The sequence below is a fragment of the Colletotrichum navitas genome (assembly GCF_030913465.1).
Source record: "Colletotrichum navitas strain CBS 125086 chromosome Unknown LY79scaffold_143, whole genome shotgun sequence".
In the NCBI taxonomy this organism is placed as follows: Eukaryota; Fungi; Ascomycota; class Sordariomycetes; order Glomerellales; family Glomerellaceae; genus Colletotrichum; species Colletotrichum navitas.
Genome location: NW_026850689.1, coordinates 51,760 through 70,542, shown reverse-complemented (window position 1 = coordinate 70,542; position 18,783 = coordinate 51,760). Strand labels below are relative to the sequence as shown.

General features: G+C 35.2%; 4 protein-coding genes across 4 annotated transcripts; 2 read left to right on the top strand and 2 right to left on the bottom strand.

Annotated features, from left to right (window-relative positions):
- Positions 1–5,629: 5,629 nt before the first annotated feature.
- Positions 5,630–7,722, bottom strand: LY79DRAFT_663761 (uncharacterized protein; the record flags this gene model as incomplete). Its single annotated transcript, XM_060562849.1, has 4 exons — positions 6,789–7,722; positions 6,503–6,711; positions 6,275–6,283; positions 5,630–5,647 (listed from the first exon to the last, which is right to left on the bottom strand). The coding sequence occupies exons 1-4, from the start codon at positions 7,678–7,680 to the stop codon at positions 5,630–5,632; spliced, it is 1,128 nt and encodes a 375-aa protein (XP_060407558.1). The 5' UTR covers positions 7,681–7,722.
- A 3,295-nt stretch (positions 7,723–11,017) lies between these two features.
- On the bottom strand, positions 11,018–12,612 carry LY79DRAFT_584825 (uncharacterized protein; the record flags this gene model as incomplete). Its single annotated transcript, XM_060560436.1, has 3 exons — positions 11,018–11,029; positions 11,612–12,143; positions 12,599–12,612. The coding sequence occupies 3 exons, from the start codon at positions 12,610–12,612 to the stop codon at positions 11,018–11,020; spliced, it is 558 nt and encodes a 185-aa protein (XP_060407557.1).
- A 250-nt stretch (positions 12,613–12,862) lies between these two features.
- On the top strand, positions 12,863–15,817 carry LY79DRAFT_584824 (uncharacterized protein; the record flags this gene model as incomplete). Its single annotated transcript, XM_060560435.1, has 15 exons — positions 12,863–12,901; positions 13,417–13,439; positions 13,619–13,627; positions 13,716–13,746; positions 13,951–13,964; positions 14,128–14,135; positions 14,451–14,484; positions 14,510–14,526; positions 14,828–14,841; positions 15,046–15,068; positions 15,120–15,162; positions 15,237–15,258; positions 15,686–15,702; positions 15,744–15,757; positions 15,814–15,817. 15 exons carry the CDS (start codon positions 12,863–12,865, stop codon positions 15,815–15,817), a joined length of 312 nt encoding a protein of 103 aa, XP_060407556.1.
- Positions 15,818–16,581: 764 nt separating this feature from the next.
- On the top strand, positions 16,582–18,492 carry LY79DRAFT_528914 (penicillin-binding protein; the record flags this gene model as incomplete). Its single annotated transcript, XM_060556072.1, has 1 exon — positions 16,582–18,492. The coding sequence occupies one exon, from the start codon at positions 16,582–16,584 to the stop codon at positions 18,490–18,492; it is 1,911 nt and encodes a 636-aa protein (XP_060407555.1).
- Between the last annotated feature and the right edge of the window lie 291 nt (positions 18,493–18,783).

Here is an 18,783-nt window from a genome sequence, read left to right as displayed (position 1 = left end):
GTTTTCCTAGTTATAGCCCTATAGCTAGTAGTCCCCTAGTGCCTTCTACCTTTAGCACCTAATATTATTATAGATTTACTAGATCTAGTTTTACTTGTTTTACCTAAGTTAGGTAACCTTGTTTAAAGTACCCTAGGCTGTATTATATTGTTGCCTTGACCTTAACCTTGTTGACTTTATTAATGCGTTAATACTCTTAGAGGCAAGGCACTTCTAAGAGAGTAACTCTTAATAGGTCTATATAGGTCTATTAGGTTATATATAGAGTATATCTCTATATAGGTAACTATTATATCCTTATATATATATATTTTTATATCCCTTATAGTAATATTATAATAAGGGTTAGGGTTAGGGTTAGGGTTATATCTTCTTATAAGCCTTATATCTAAGTTATATATAGTAAAGTTCTTATAATACTATATTAAAGAAAATATTATAGATATCTTTACTACTTTAACCTAGTTAAGTTAAAACCTATAGTAAAGAATAATTATAGGCTACTTAAATATATAGTAGTAATAATAAATCCTCTAGGAGTTTAGTCCTCCTAAGGACTATAGTAAAAAATAACTTTAACCTAAGCCTAGGCTTATTCTAGACACCTATAACTAAAGGTTATACTAGTAAAGAAGCCTTAGCCTTAATTAGAATAACACTATTAAGGTTAAACCCCTAAAACTATCTAAGCCTACCCCTAAATAAAAGATAATCTTATTACTATTTAGGCTAATACTACTTCTAGAATATTTTATTTTTAGAACTCTAGAGAATATATATAATCTTATTAACTATAAGTAAAACAAGCTAATTAGGCTATAAAAAGTTAATAAAGTTAAACTTAAGGTTAATATAAGAGACCTAGAGAATATACTAGCCTTTAATAATACTACTTTTTATTTATAGCTAAAGACCTAACTTAAGAAACTATTTCTATAGCTACCTCTAGAGCTAAAAGCTAATATCTTTTAACTTAATTAAGTTAATAGCTCTTAAAACCTATTATTTAAATAGTTCTCCCTTTAGTGCCTAAGGTAAAAAGAATCCTTACTAAAGCCTTAGTAAATAATATCTTTACTACTAAAGTTCTTATCTCTTTTAGCTAGCTCTTAGTTACCTAAATACTATAATAAAGCTACTATAGACCTAATTAGTATATTTAAGAGGTTATACTCTTAGTAAGAAAGTTAAGGGACTATAGTAAAGATTAAAGATATTAAGTAAGCCCTAGTAATAGTTAATTAGTAGAATTAGAAATAAGTCTAGATAATATTAGTAAAGTAAGCCTAGGCTATTAACCTCTAGATTAGAAGGTCTAAAAGTATACTACCTTTATTTAATTAGGCACTAAAAAGACCTCTAAGTAGCCCTAAGGAGAAATAAATAAAGTAGCTTTAACTATAAGTACTTAAGGACCTTAAGATCTTTAAGACCTTAACTAATATAGTATAAATAATATATTAAAAGGTAAAAGAATAATAATATACTTTAGCTATTACCTTAGTAAATATAGAAAGCTAAAGGACTATACTAAAGAAATAAAAGTTAAAAAGTATTCTTTATTATAGTAAAAATAACTATATTAGTATATTCCTTAGCCTTTATAAACTAGTAGTAAAGGAAATAAAGCCCTAGACCTTATTTTTACTTCTTACTATAGCCTTTAGCTAAGAAGGCTATACTTAATATAAACAAGGACTAGTCTAGGACTAGGCCTATAATAAGGTATAATAAGAGGTAGAATAAGAGAAAGAATAGAATTAGCCTAGTATATTAAGTTATAGCTTATACTACTATAAGTAAGTAAAATTAACCTAATTAAGAAAAAAAGAATATTAGAGAGAGATTTAAAGAACTTAATAGTTATATTACTACCCCCAAGGATTTTTATATTCTTTTATTTTTACTAGATATAAGATATAAGAAAAAAAGAATAAGGGATAATTAGAATAAGGTAAGATTTTAGGTTTTTCTTTAAGTAGTTTTTATAAGTGTTTTTTTAGCCTATAGGGCCTTAATTATCCTAATTAAAATATTAAATACTTATTAAGAGTAAGAAGATAAATAGAATATAGAATTTAACACTTATAAGTTAACTTTTACCTTTAATTATAACTTTATTTTAATAGTAATATAACTAATTCTAGATATTATTTTAATCTTATATACCTAATTAGGCCTTTTTAGCCTAGTTAAGCTTTATGCCCTCTATATAACTATATAACTAAACATTAAGACCTCTTGTATATAGTTCTATACTACTTAGTAATAATAGTATTACTAATTAAGTTTAGCTACTAATTAATAATATATATCTAATTAATATACCTTAGCCTTAATTAGACTAAGGTCTATTAATTATTATTATTATCTTTTTAGATAAAGGTTAGTAAGTTACCTTTGTAATTATAGGCGCTTAGGGTACACTAGCAACAAGGCCTTTAGGCAGGGTTATTTAGATTAGTTATATATATACTAGTTATCCTACTGCCTTGTATATTAATTTTCTACTTAGTTTTAATATTATAAACATTAATATTCTTATCTTTCTTTTTAATTACTAAAGGTAGCACTAGGCTTTAGTTTTAGTTAACTAGATTAATAGTAAGGTTTATTTTATAGATTCTAGTTAGACCTTTATTTATAGTTTATTATTTATAAATATAATTAAATTACTTTAGTAATAGTATTACTATTTAAGTATACTTATAGAACTTCTTAGTATTATGAAAATAAGTATATATATAGTTAATATATAGTAATAAAATAATACCTTTACTTATAGTCTTTAGGTAGTAAAGTAAACTAAGACCTTTTTTTACTTAGGTATATTATCTCTTAAATTCTTATAAATAAGCTAATTTAATAAGAACTATATAAAACCTAGATAAGTCCTTATTACCTTATAAGTTATATCTACTATTTTAAAGGACTTTTATAAGTATAATAATATATATAAAAATCTTTCTTTATATATTATTATATACTTAAAGTATAAATTTTATAATAATCTTTTTTTAATATTACCTATAGTAACTAGTTAAGTAAGTCTAGTTAATAATTTATAGACCTAAACTTAGAATAATAAAGAGGATCTTTTATTATTAGATATACTACCTAGACTTCTAGATAATAAGAACCTTAAGGCCTAAGTATAAAACCTTAAAGTTAATAAGAGCCTAACTATCCTTTATTACCTACTATATCTAGCTTTATATAATAACCTAGATATATACTATTACTCTTAAGAATCCTTTATAAATTAGTATATTAACTAATAAAAATAGACTAAAGCTAATACTCTTAATTATATATATTATTATAGCTTTTTATATTTACCTTCCTAAGAGGGCTAGTTTTAATAATATTAAGGACTTAAATAAGACTAAGTTAACAAGAAGGCTTTATAGACCTCTTATAGTATAAGAGGCTATAAACTTAGATATAGTAATATTATTATAAAGGTAAAGGTAAAGAAAGGTCTAGAGCTACTAAAGTAACTTAAGTGCTACTATAAGTACTAAATTCTTTAATTCTTTTTATTTCTTTAGGTGTTTTTTTTAGCTATTAGGTCTAATAATTAGTTAAGCCTTTTACTTAAGGATAAGGTAATAGGTCTAAGGGATAATTATAATAAGGTTAAGTAGTATAGTCCTATAAATTATATAGTAGTTAAATTAAGGGATAAATTAATAAAAAGGCTACTTACTTATTTAAAAGAAGATTTATAAACCTAATAAAGGGTTAAAGGGGATAAGTATTTATATATATTTATTATTATTAGCCTTACTACTTTATATAGAAATATACTACTAGTTATTACTATACTTTTATTTACTTAGTAAGATTTACTCTTTTTGTAATTACTTTATTAATTTATACTTTTATTTTAAGATCTTTATAGATTAGGTCTAAGAATTATTAGACCTATTAATTAGTATATATATTATTATTATTAGACATTATTATAGTGTAGGTAGTTTTTCTATGTTTTACTATTTTTTTTTTCTTTATTAAGTAGTAGATGCCTTGCCCTTTCTTAGTGTATTTCTATATAGAGTATTAAGGCTAATAGTAATAAGTATATATAAGTAATTATTTACTTTAACCTCTTGTTAAGTCTATAAATCCCTTTTTTAATAGGTAGGTAGCCTACCTATTAATCTACCCCTTAGATTAACTACTATATAATTCCTAGGGCTATACTACCTAACCTTATTATAGTAGCTATATTAGCCTTAGTAGCTATACTAGCCTTAGTAGCTATATTACTATATATATTAGGCTAAGGCCTCTATAGGTACTTATTAGTAGTAAAAAAGTACTTCTTATTATTTTTCTATAACCTTTTACTAAATTTTTAGTTCTTTAGTAACTATAGTTAATTAGCTTTATAGACTATATTCTTTATATAAATAATAAGCACCTTTTACTAAATTATCTTATTTTATAATAAGTAAAGTAACCTAAAGAAATACTAGTAGATTTTAGCCTTTAAGTCTTCTATATCTTTAGTACTAAGGTTATAGTATATTATTATTACTTAGTAAAGTATTATAAAAAGGTTTAGCTACTATATACTTATATTTTTTATAGCTTTTACTAGTAGTCTTACTCCTAGGCCTTTAGGTTAATATACTTTTAGTAAATAAATACTAAAAAGTTATCTTTAACTAAGGGTTTAGTAAGCCTTTTTTTATAGTTATATTCTTATATTTATTATAATAAAGCTACTTTTAATAAGGTCTATTTAGTTTATTACTTTATAGTACTTTTTAAATAAAGCTTATTAGCTACCTTTATAGTATTAAGCTAATTTATTACTTAAGTACTTATAAATTCTTCCTTTAGAAGTCTATAGTTATAAAATAAAGCTTTCTTATATTACTTTTTACTAGATTACTATACTAGTTAGTTAGTAAGCTTTTATAAAAAGCACTTATAAAACTTTTATTCTTTTTAGTGTTTTTTAATTATAGTCTTTATAGTTTCTTAAAAGTATAATATTATTACTTATATAGTATTTAAAACCCTTTAGCTTTATATAATTATACTAATACTTTAACTACTTTATAACTATTTATTAATAAAGGTATTATTATTAACTACTAGTAAGTCTAGTATATCTAGGCCTTATAATAGTAACCTTTCTTATACTTCTTCTTAATTAAGTCCTTATATAAACTTTTTTAATAATAGTAGTTAGTTTTTACCTTTAAATAAGTATATTAAGTATTTAGCTATAAATAACTATAACTTATTTATATTAGCTATATATTAATAATAGATTAATAAGTAATTAGTATATTTATTATTATTTTAGTTTATTTTACTTATACTAGTTATTTAAGAGAAATAAAAGCTTAAGAATTATAAGATAATAGCTATAGACACTTAACTAGGTAAGGCTTAATAGTAGGTATTAGTATATTATAAGACTTAAGCTTATAGAGCCTAGATAATAAGGGCTCTACTACTAGAAAACTAGATAGTAGGGTAGGTCTACTAGAGCCTTAGTAACTAGTTTAGTAGTTACTAAGACCTATAGATATTACCCTAATTCTTATTATAAATATAAAGAAGGTTTTCTTATATAATGTTTTATAAAGACTAGACACTTTCAAGTAATCTAGGGAGTAAGCTTTAGCTATTATAAAGAATAATAGTGTTAAATATTATAACTTTTAAAATACTATACTAATATCTACTTTAAACACAAGAGACAATATATTTAATAATCTTTTAGGCTAACAAGAAAAGGTATTTATTAAGAACTTAAAAAATATATCTTTTATGCCGATTTATAAATAAAAAAGGCTAACTAAAGTAAGGTAGACTTTAACTAGAGGTCTAGATTTTATAATATTTAATAATACTATATATAGAGTATAGTAAATAGCCTTCTTTTTTAGTAATCTACTTATAAGAAACACCTAATTCCTAGGTAGCTTAAATCCTTGTTTATTTATAAGGTAAAAACTACTTTTTAGTAGTTTTATCTACTATTTTGGTTTATTAATAAGGGATATTATAGAGGGGTAGATGTTAACATGTGTATAAAGTTACAACGCAAGGTGGGGATTTAGCTGGACTTTTGCTACCCTACTGTACTTATTGTCTAGACTTGCGCAGGCGCAACTGGCTAGAATGTTGGACCTTCTGGAGGCCTATGTTGCTATAGAAAGACAAACTGACCTCCTTAACTGTCGAAATGGATATTAGAACACAAGTATAGTGGTTAATATACATATAAGCGCTTAGTATATAGGTATACTTTGACGAACTAATATTATATTAAGTTATAAGTTTATGATATATACTCTACTAGAGATTATGCTCATTACTTCTATAATTTCTCCGTTTATGTATGCGTCCTGTTTCTCCGCTCCAGGCCTTTGCCGTGCCTGAAAAGGCCCTCCATATACGTGCGGACTTTTGCAACATTGCATCCCGTAAGAACCCAGCCTTCATCCGCTCTCGCAGATGAAGTTCCCACCCTCACAGTAGGAGGCAAGTCGGGATTCCCCTCAGTAGTGTCGCACATGGCTGGCAAGAGCTTTCCTACTGCGCTACTGCCGGCCCTAGAGTGCCCGGCTTCGCTGTCTAGATATTCCAAGACGGCTGCTATATGGTTCCCGTCTCCAAGCTCTAGGGTTGGGGAAGGTTTTCCAGAGAACTCGGGGATCCCGATGTTGGTCACCCGATAATGTGCTGCGATATAGTAGTCAGCATCAGAACTCTAGCAAATCTACCGCCGGCAAACAATAAGTTTAACATTTGGCACTTACACCTCGGCCACTGCGTCTTGAATGTATTGCTCGTGGCCGCGCTCCGCAGCATGGTAGCAATGTGTTTTCGCTCCGAGTTGTCTTGCTGGCGAGCGTTGACGACCCGGGTCATGAAGGCATCGTCATATTCGTTGTGAGGTACGCCTCTTAATCTCGCCCGGTCGGCGTAGGTGTTCGCCTTTAGGATTAGTTTAGTCCAGAATGGGTCTCTGAGCGCCATCATGATATCTGTTTCTGGGAAATAGCGTCTGCACCAGTTCAGGTCTTGAGACCCGGCTCTCGGATCGTCAAATGAGATGGGGTTCTGTGTAAAGATCAACCGAGCCCTGGGATGCTTGGTCTGTAGTCGTCGCTGGAGAGTGGCGTGGAACTCAACCTGCCTCTTGGAGAGGGCCTTCTTCTCCGCAGCGGTCCATCGATCGTTAGCGACGCCTTGGCGGGAGTTGTAACCGTAGAAGAGGTGGTAAATGTTGATGTTGGGTATCTTATTGAAGAGCTCCCAGACGGCCCTGTCCTCGTAAGGCGCTATCTGGAAAATGTCGACAGAGGGCTCCCCGCCAGCCTTTGCAACCGACGCGGCGACCCTATCGGCTGTTGCGATAGGAAGATTCCATGTAGGTTTTGGAAGATGCCTGTACCAACCTTCGTGTGGTACCGCTTCGCCCAGGACGTTGGATTCCGCCTGGAGCCAGGTGGTACGGCTTCGCCAGTCGCTTGGGAGAGCGGGACTGTGTCTCGCGGCACGCTCCAGATAATCTTCCATGCCCTGAGCAATTTTGACGCGGTCTGCCGCGGCCGTGAAGACCATAATGACGCGATCATATTGAGGCTTCGTGACATCCTGGGCGTCACGTTTGAGGAGCGTCACAGCAACGGCACCTTTATCGTCCATCTTTGAGTCTGTGAGAAGAATTGCCACCCTGGCCGATGCCACTGTTTGGGCAAGGGCCCAGCAAACGAAGGCATGAATGAAGGGACGAAACTTCATTGTACAGGGTAGAGGAGTGTACTAGAGGGTAGCGGAGGAAAGCTTGCGCTAGCGAGTTGATTAAGGTGAGTAGGCAAGTAGCTAGCGGTTGATAATATATACATATACTCTACAGAAACGCTGGAACGTAAAAGACACACTTAAATTTGAATTACGAGCATTAAAGAGATATATATTAGGCTTTATAGTATAACTTAGTATAGTTTGCGTTAATATTATATAAGAGCATGTTTTGAATGTAATAAGCCTGAGGTGTCTACCCCTATCTAATATGCGTATAGGCTATATTAGCTATACGGATAGAGCTGACACGGGAAACCCGAGGATGTTAATTAATCTTTTATGGGGCGGACGGGATAATCTCGTCGCCCCCCTTTCCGGAGTTGCCGTCTGTGCACCATGCTTGAGACAGGAATCCTTACTTCTAAAGAAGCTCAGTACTGTACTTCTAGGGAAAAAACAAAGATATTACAGATGGAGGCCTATTTATACGAATCATAAACCATGAACCATGCTGTTTGTATGCTTTGTATGGCTATGATGCGGCTAGCCTATCTGTAGGGGGAGGGCTGGGTAGATTAATGTTAGATGCTAGTGACCTTGAAGTCTGTACTATGTATGTAGGTTTATGTATCCCCTAGTCCCATAGCGCAGGGGGGGCGGCAAGGCACACACAAACCCGCCTGCAATCACGATGGTCTCCCATACCAACAATAGTACCACATACACACACAATTACAGCATGACTGCGAACAGGGTATAGACAGCAGCCCTAGACAGATAGGTCTTCAGAACAGACACCACACAACCCCCGGCCTGACTTACGCCTGACAGGCGCCCCGTCGGCCACGAGCCGTACCGCCCCTTCTCCTTCCCCCTTCCAAGGAAGCAGTTCCTGGCAGGTCAAAAGACGCGCAGGCATGCTAGCTCCCTTTGTTAGTATTGTCAGCTGACGTATTGGTATGAATATCCGGTGCTGACTTCAAGTGAAAGAGCCTTAGTTACGTCTTGGCGCAACGCCTCTGTCCTGCTTTGCCTAGATAGGGCTGTATTCCTTGTCACTTAGATTATAATATTTAGTTTACCAGTGTGCACATCGCCCTGTATCGGCTCCAACAGCATGACATTTCTAATCAAGAAAATTAGTGAAGTCCTATAACATTTGCACTTCTGTAACAACTTACCTCCTTCCAATCTTCTTTTCCGGCACGACTAATGAGACCCCTGGCGCACTGGGCGGGGCTATTTTGGCCTAGGAAGTAGTTACCATACCTCCGGCAAGCTCTCTTTGTATAGTACTCATTGTATTTGTAGTCAACGGTGCACCTTAGTCAACTTAGAGAGGAATTAATAACGTCTACAGATAACATACCAACAATGCGAGTGTGCTCTAAGTACAGCGGTAGTAATAAGGATAAAGAGGGACAACTTCATCTTGCTATTTAACTTAGAGGTATATAAAGGTGGAAGGTGTGTAGCTGCTATGTAAAGTACATAAGATTGTAGGTAATTCTTAGGGTATATATTTTAAACCCTCTAGCCTATGCTAGCAGAGCTTAATTAAATATATATTTAGAAAAGAAAAAAAAGAAATTATTATATACTACCTCCTTGCCTAAATTTTGTTATGTACAAGGGTGTTTAAAGTGATAGTGAATTAGTCAGTTATACTAACTTAATATAAATATAAATATCTAATGTGTCCTATATATATAGATTTACAAGACTATAGCAGGGGATACTCCCCTAGCAGCAGAGGAAACCACTAAGAATCTATAGGGAAACTACCCTATAATTAACCTACAGCTAACTAGAGACTAAGAGGTACTACTTTTATATCTACTTTTAGTATATTTAACACTTTTAATACTTAATACTTTAGTTTAAAAACCAGGATATCTTATAAAGGTAATTAATACAGATGCACCAGGAGTTATTACAGACGCACCAGTCTTATAGATGTAACACTGTTTCCTTTTCTGATTAGTTTAAAAAATTATTTCTAGTGTAACTAAATTCTACTAGGCCTACAAGAGGTAGCCTATTGCAGCGGCCCATCGCAGCAGCCCATCGCAGCCCATTAAGGTAGCCTATTAAGGTAGCCTATTAAGGTGGCCTATTGTAGCCTATTAAGGCAGTAAGAAATAGGCTCTATAGGGGGGTCCTTTTTATAGCTATAAAAAGTCCCCCTTTCTATGTTAGAATAGCTATATTAGTGTAATTACCTTTACTGTCTTTATAGGGATATACTGTTTTTTTAAAGTAATTAGAAAAGCAAATAGTAGTGTGTCTATAAGAACAGTGCGCCCCTATTAATTCCCCTTAAGAAAGTGCTATAATTTTATATAAAATAGAAATAAATAAAAGATAGTGACACAGCCCTCCTAGCAGCTGTTTCAGATCTGACTACAACACAATGCGTCTACCAGCTAGTAAGGAATTATATAAGTTAGATTAGTAGAAATTTATAGAAATTACTGTCTTTATGCTTATTAACTAAACTCTAAGAGGGATACCTCTATAACTAATTACTTAAAATAGCTGTCAGAGTATAGACTAAAGAGTAGTTTTAAGTAAGCCTAGTAGTACTGGTAATACTAGTAATATTGCTATATACAAAGAAAAGGCTTACTCTAGAGGGTTAGTCTTAGATAGCTCTAGGCTAACTGCTTAGGCAGCAACATAGGCAAGAAATAGTGCACTAGCGGAAATGTTTATCTCTAGTAGGCTTTCTATTATTAGAAGATTGTTTTCCTAGGCTTATAAAAGTAGAAGAATTTACAAGAGGCTAGGATATAATCTTATTTCTTATCTTATCCTTTAGCTAGAGCAGTAGGCACCCTCTCCCTAGGCAACAAAAAGGCTAGATCTATCCCCTAGTAGCACTATAAGAGAGGGGAAATCAGCTATTAACCTAAACACCTAAGCTCTTTTCCAGCGTAAGCACAAAAGTAGATAGCAAGCTAAATACACTACAGTACAGAGGCAGTCAACGGCTTTTGGACAGTGTCTCAAAGTAGTAAAGGATGTATCCCATCTACCACCGACATAGCATCATTGCCTCCTGTCCTAGTAGGGCAACCTAACAAGCGAGGCTTAACAGAGAGTTAAGTAGGACCCAGTCTTTAAGATAAAATCCAGGTAGAGATAATAAGTCCATTAAACATAGCCCTTAATATATAACCGTTGTAAATAATTTTATCTCAAAAGGAATAAACTCATTTAGCGTTATTATATAGACTTAACCAACTATCTATAGTTATAAAGACATAGGGTTAAATGTTTATATAGTATATATATAGTATAGAGGAACTTATAAACTAGAGCCTACTATAACACTATTTTATATCGTTGAGGCAGCTTCTATACATCCTACAAAATTGTATTTACTATATACCCCTAGCACCTGGCCTTAGTGCTTGGTCCTCTGTTATTAGCAGCAGTTGGACTGGACCCGTCTCCTGGTCTCGAGGAGCCATTTCGGGCCGAGGGATAGAGATGGCGTCGCGTGTGAGCCGCGTCACGGTTTCCATGATGGGAAGTTTAATCTGACGACATGGGTTACAAATACTGCATTGTTTTAATTGCTACCGGCAGGATGCAGCAGGAAATGACGAAGCATATAGATCAGGATTAAGATCTTTCTAGCTTTGCTCGCGTTTATAATTATCAGACACCATAACAGCACACATGCCAAGGCACATGTGCCTTGTCGGCTTAACCTGTAATAAATTTAACCTATCTACTAGTACTAGCGCCCGCGTGGCTTTGGCCCTACCCTGAACAATAAGTCCTTCTTGTAGCGATTGATTGATATAATTGATACAGACACTACCATTCTATTCTTCTTTTCAAGCGCGTAATTGACTGCCTTTACAAATGGTGTGTTGTTGAAGGCTGGCCAGAACGAGCTGGATGGTTTAACGGTAACTGTGGGTGGATGCGGTTTATTGTTGAGTTTTTTCCAATCGGCAAAGAAGTCGTCTATAACACTGAGTGTTTGCTTGTTGAGAACATAGTCTACGCGAACCCAGTTAAGTAAACCCAGATCTACGTGTGCCTGCTCTTCAGCTACAGCCTGTATTATGTCAGATAACCGCAGCCGTGGGCTGCCGTTTGGGTGGGGTTGCTCCAAGGCATTCCAGGCTTGAATAATATTGAGCTCCTCCTTGTTATCCTTTGGGAACTGTAGTTCTGTGACTGGGTACTTAGATTTCTTGTAGTAAGGCGTATAGACATAGTAAAGGTCTAGAGGCTCTGAGTACTTGACATTGTAGATGCCACCGCCAGCTCTAAGTGGTTTCCATGTTATAAAGTTGTTGTTTTCTGGCGAAGGTGTTGTTGGTGGTATAGGTGCAGCAAACGTGCTACATATTAACGAGAGGAAAAGAATCAGTGAGTGTATAGAATACATCTTATTTAAGAATGTAAATTAATGGGTAAAGATTAATAAGACTAGAGATAATAGTCGCCAGTGGAAATGTAAAGTAGAAGCAGGAAGAATAGCGTAGGGTTAAATATAGTTAGTAACGACTTTGACTCTGTAGTGGCTTAAGTATAAATGATATATTTTAACAGAGTACGTAGTAGTAGTGTCCCTAGCTGCAAACGAGACGTAGCTCAGCTATTGGTCAACATCAATGAGGCCAGTAAGCTAATCATTAAATTTCCGGGCTCATGCGGTGCCCCTGTGCGCGCTCGCGGCAATGCCCTGGCTATAGGCGAAGAAAATTAGTACCGCATGACCAGAACAACAAACAGCAATTAATAAACTATCGGGGTAATGATCTTTCTTCCAAAGTTCCCCTCCTGGGCTCCATACCTAGAATCTTGCATGCATTGAGAGCCGCCACCACCGCATCGCGATAGACATCTTGCTGGCCTTCTCCTGCAAGTTGTGGCAGTGAAAATTCCTGTAGCCACCGCTTTTGGGCGCTTGTTTAAAAAGAATTAGGTTACCTTGATACCTTGTTGACTTTGCATGCCACTTATAACAACTACGCAGTATTAGAGGCTGTCCTACGCGGTCCAACCGCTACATAATAGCCGTGAGAGTTACTCAAGCAGCGTTACTCAAAACCCCACCATGAAACCCAGTAATAAACGTTTGGTGCAGCAAAACCTTGTAAAGAACGTGTACTATTAGTAGTCAGGGACCCGTAGCTTGTTATCTCTCCTTCTTTAGTGGCAATGCCATGGCCTATTAGCTACATGAGTCATGGAGCTTATCAGGATCCGAAGACTGAGTTGCAGAGACAGTTAAAGCCAAGCAAATGTACTTGTTCCCCGTGGCGTCCATGTTTACGTCCACTTACATGTGTAATCACATATGCAAAATTGAAGTGCTGATGTAGGGGTAGCAGTTAACAGGCAGACACATTGCGGGGCTGGCATCTGTGCGCATGCGTACCTCAGGGACTTTCGCCCTGGCAGCAACCTATTTCTCCTGAAGTCAGCATTAAACCCAATAAGGCAGTATAGGGGGTATACTAGGGGGGCTAGCACAGATATACCTAGATCTATACCTATATATAAACACTTTACCTACCTACTATATTAACTATTATTTCTTTCCTCTTTTATATTACTACTATTTATCTTTTTATTAATAGTAAGGTTTATATTTTTATTTTTTACTAGGTTACTTACTATAATATTAAAAAGTATAAATTAACTATTATAGCTAACTAAAGTGCCTTACTACTAATTATTAAGTATAAGACTTATTAGCTAAATAATAGCCTTCTTTACTTATATTATATACTAAGTAAAGTAATTAGGTTACTTATTATAATAGGCCTTCTTTTATTAATAGTATTAATTTAATAAAACCTTTATATAGCTTTAAATAGTAAGCCTAAAGGGGATAAGAATACTTTTATAGTTAACTATATATAGTATATAGTATACCTTATAAGCCTTATATATTTTATACTTAGCTTTACCTTAGCCTTATATTTATTACTACTAGTAAGTACTTATAATATTATCCTTAGTTATAGCCTATTAAAGGATATATTAGTAAAGTAAAACCTACTACTTATAAAAGCTATAGTTATATACTAGCCTATTATTACCTACCTATATATTATAATATAAATCTAAACTATTAGTAGTAGCTACTTTTACTTTATAAAGTTTACTAGTAATTAACTTTTATATAAGTATAAGTAGGTAAAAAAGATAAGGTAAGACTTATTATTTATAAAGGACTTTACTATAAAAGTTTATAAAGTATAGCTTAGTAGTAGTAAAGTATTTACTATTAATATAGTTAATATACTTAATAGACCTTTAGAGGCTAAATTACTAGAGTATATAATAGTAGCTATACTTAATAACGCTATAAAGGCCTTTAAGTAAGTTAGTTATTTTAGCCTAAAGTAGTAGTAGTAAATAGTTATAAGTATAGTTAGCCTAGAGGTTAAGTGTTAGTAGCTAGTTATTTTTAATATAAGTAGCTTCTTTATATATTAAACTTTTTATTATAGTAGTAATAGATTTATAATAACTTAGCCTTATATAGTAATATTTTAATATAGAGATTATATAGTATAGGCTAATTAAGTGTTTTATAAAATAATAGTAAAAGGTTCTTTTATAGTAGATATAGTAAAAGAAGTATAATACCTTTATCTTACTATTTATAAGGCTATAAAAAGTATTATATATAGTGTATTATTTAATAGCTAAATTATTAGTAAAAAAGTAATATAACTACTAGTTAGCCTAGCCTTTTAATATATATAAGTAAGTAGTAATAATATTAGTATTACCTTTTTTAGTAAAAAAGTAACTAACTAGTATTTAGCTACCTATAGTATCTCTAACTATAACTATATAAAGTAGCTAGCTAAGCTAGTTAGTCTAGTAAATAGCATCTATTATAGTAAAAAGGCTATATTATTATAATAATATAAGGCTAGCCTTAGAGGCCTATATAAGCCTTTTACTTACTTTATTAGTATATTAGACTATATAATACTAAAATTAAAGGTTATAGGTATAGTAATAAGCCTTAGCTTTAGTAACTTATAGGTACTATAAATAGTTATAGCTAATAAGGTAAAAGTTAAAGTAGATAGCTAGCTAGTAGTAGCCTACGTTATATATAGCCTAGTAAAAAAGCTAATAGCTGCCTATAGTTACTAGTGTTTACTTAATAGCCTTATAGTAGCTAAAGTAGCCTTAGAGTATATAGTAGACTTTAGTAAGTAAATAACTAAAGGTAACTTACTTAGTAGTAAGGTCTTTAATACCCTATAGTAGGTAGATTTAATTAAGGCGTTTAAGTAAGTAGTTATAAGGGCCTAGGCTAACTTATAAAATAACTACTATTATAGTAAAGTTACTTATCTATTATTTAATAACTTTAGTATATATAAAGTAATTAGTGCCTACTTATATAGTATAATTATAAGTTATTATAGCCTTACTACCTTAAGGCTTATTAGCTTTAGTTAACTAAAGTAGGCAGTAATAGTAAGTAGTAGTAGTACTACTAGAGGTATAGCCTTAAGCTTTAGTTAAATTAAAGAAATTACTAATAAAAGCCTATATTTATTTAAATTTAGTAGTACCTACCTCTATAGGCTTAGTAAAATAAAAGTATTACTTATAGTAGGTAGTAAGGTTATTAAGTATAATAATAAGGCTAGCCTAGGTCTTAGGGATATATAAGGTAAGTCTTAATAAAGTAAATAGTTAAATAGGTAGGTAAGCTAGTAAAAGGAATATTCTTACTATTAAGCTTCTTTTAAAAGTCCTCTAGGTTAAAGTTAACTATATTATCCTTATAGTTAGGTAATAAAGGCACTTAGAGAGTTATAATTTTATTATCTAATATATTAATTACGTTAGCCTTACTAGTAGTTAATAAAGGGATATCTAATACTATAGTAATATAAAGAAAATAATAATAATAAGGTAAAGGGTTAATTAGTAATAAATAATATAGTTAATAATAGGTTAGTAGTAATAGGTTAGTAGTAATAGGTTAGTAGTAATAGGTTATTAACTTACTGTTATTACGCGTAGGTAGGTGGTCTAGTTAACCCTAAAAAAACGCAGAGGATGTAGTAGACCTATATTAACTAGATTAACTAATTAGAATATCTAAATATATCTATTATTTTAATATAATTAATGTTAGTTGCAGTGCGGTACTTCGGGGGCCCGTGGGCAGACCCGCAATGTGTCTGCCTGTTAACCGCTACCGATGTAGGGATTGATCTGCTTCCTTGAATGGTATTTCAAGTGCTGCTTCGCCCGCGGAACCTTTACTCGATTCGGGCGAAACAACTCATGCGTAATCTAAATAAGATTATCAAGCGGTGGTTACTGAAATGACTGGTATGTTCGCTAATCGGCTACCCCGAACACTAATTAAGGGTGTCGGGACTCCCGGCTCGCTATATTTTTTACTTTTATAGTTATAGAACTTCCTTTTATATACCAGTAGAGGTTTTATTTTAATTTTTAACTCAAAGTAGCAGCGAAATATATAGTAAAAGAGAAGTAAAAAAAGAAAATGAAAAAGATAGAATTAGCCTTACTGTATTTTCCACTATAATTCACTAAAAAGATTCAAGGTGGCATACTACAGGGTGGCTTGAGACCTTTGATACCCCACTGTATCATCACCAACAGCTAATACTTCGTACATGAGCAAAGCAATGTACAAGCGTAGGATCCACCGGCAGTTTAAACACTTGTTGCACGGCTCATCCCAGAATATCTTACTGGCCGTGCCCTGCTGTCTAAACTTGGTCTTTTGCTAGCCTTTGGGCTGCTTTGCACATCATCATGTATTTCCGCGCAGTCCTTGCCCTCTTCAGCCTTTGCGGCCTATACTCCATCTCACTCGCTGCCGCTACACCACTACCACCAGTCCAGGCTCGCTTCAATCTCGACAGCGCCACTTATGCGGCCAATGCCCAGGCGTTCAAGGCCTCTGGCTACCGTATAATTTCTCTCAGCTCTTATGGGAGCCCTCCTGATAACAAATACGCCGCAGTGTGGGTAAAGCGGGAGGGCACTGACCAAGTAACGATTTCCGGCACGGATCTAGATGGCTACCGGACTTGGATAGTCTCGTGGAAGTCCAAAGGCTATGTTCCAACTCATGTCTCGGCTTCGGGGCCGGCTACCGGTGCCGTCTTTGCTGCAGTCATGGAAAGGGCAAACGTTGGGAGATGGAGCCAGCAATGCGGCATTACGAACCCTCAAGATTTCCACCCTGCGACCAATATCAGTGGCATCGTTCAGGACTACAGCACCTACGGCACCCCTAGCGATCGTCGCTACTGCGTGCTTGTCTACGAAAACATTGGCACCGCGATGGAAACCATCTTCTACGATACAGCCGGGACTAGCGAGTTCGCTGCAATCTACGACTCTGAACTCACAAAGACCTTTTGGCGACCGAAACGCCTCTTCGTCGCCGATGACAAGCGAATCACTCCCCAGTTTGCTAGCGACTCGGTTGGCACGTGGGCGGCAAAGATCGGTCTCACTGCGGACCAACTGGACGCTGAGCTGAAGTCGAAGCAGCGCCAAGGTCGTCTCTATCCCATCCACATCGACGGCGCCGGTACCGGCCAGGATGCTCGGTTCTCTGCCATCTTTGCCGAGAGCGACGTCCCTGAGGCCCGCAAGTGGACGGTGACGGGCAAGGCGGGCGACCCGGCCATGACGGCGAAACTCGATGCCGTTATGGAGGCATGGATGAAGAAGAACGGTGTGCGCCAGGCCCAGGTCGCGGGCGCCGAAAAGGGTACCATCATCTTCGAACGCAGTTATACGTGGGCCGAGAGCAACCGCGCGCCCGTCAAACCAGACGACGTTTTCCTCTTGGCCAGCCTGAGCAAGATGTTTGTCTATGCCGCCATTGACAACCTGATTCGGGCAAGGAAGCTGAAGCTTTCCACACGCGTGTACAAACTCCTTGGCTTCAAAAGAGCCAGAGATCGGCGGGCCTTCACTACAACGATCGACCATCTCCTCAGCGGAAAGACGGGATTTGATCGTGCAAGGTCGGGCGATCCTGGATTCGAGTTTCGCCAGGCTGCTCAATACTTCTACAACAGTGCGCGTCCCGCATCTCTGCGCGATGTTATTGAGTACCAGCTCGCGAAACCTCTCGACTCCAAGCCCGGTAAAAGTTATGTCTACTCGAATTACGGCTCGATGGTCCTGGGCTACGTCGTGAGCCAGGTTAGTCGCCAACCATACTTTGAATTCTTGAAAAAGAACATCCTTGGCGGTCTGGATGTTCGCGTCTTTCGGACAGCCGCCAGTCAGCATGTTAGTGATCGCATCATCCAGGACACCCGCTTTACCGGCCTCGATGGCTCGCGGCCGGCCTCCAACGCGAAGGTGTCCAGTGTTTTCGGAGGCGACGGGGCCATCAAAGAGGAATGCGATGCGGCATTCTCGCTCGCCGCCAGCGCGAGCACCATTGCCAAGTTCATCGGCAACCACGCCGTCTGGGGCATAGGTGGGCGAACGGTTAGCAGACGGCAAGGCACGCTCCCGGGGGCACGATCCTTTGCCGCGTCGGAGAAGTCGGGCCTCGACTGGGCCATTACCATCAATACGCGTGACGTTGCCAATGCTAATGAAATTGAGAGGTTGAGATTTAAGTTGCTGGAGCCCCTTTTCGTCAACCCAAAATCATGCTCTTCCTGGCTCAAGAGGCCTTGTGTTAGTAATTAAGCTTTATATAATAAGCTGTTATGTTACGAATTACTTTAAGATATAATAATAGGGTTAATAAGTTAGAAAAGCTATTTGAAGTCCTCTTAAAAACATTTTGTTAATAAACTAATATAGTTAGTAGAACTTACTAATTATATTATAAAACAAGACATTGCCTAGGCTAACTATGTACCCTTCCTAAAGCCTACTAGGGTAACCAGAACTAAGCCTAGCTAACCATTATTAATTAAGAACTTAAGTAACCTTGTATTCTACTATATCCTCTTAGTTATATACTAGGACTTTGTT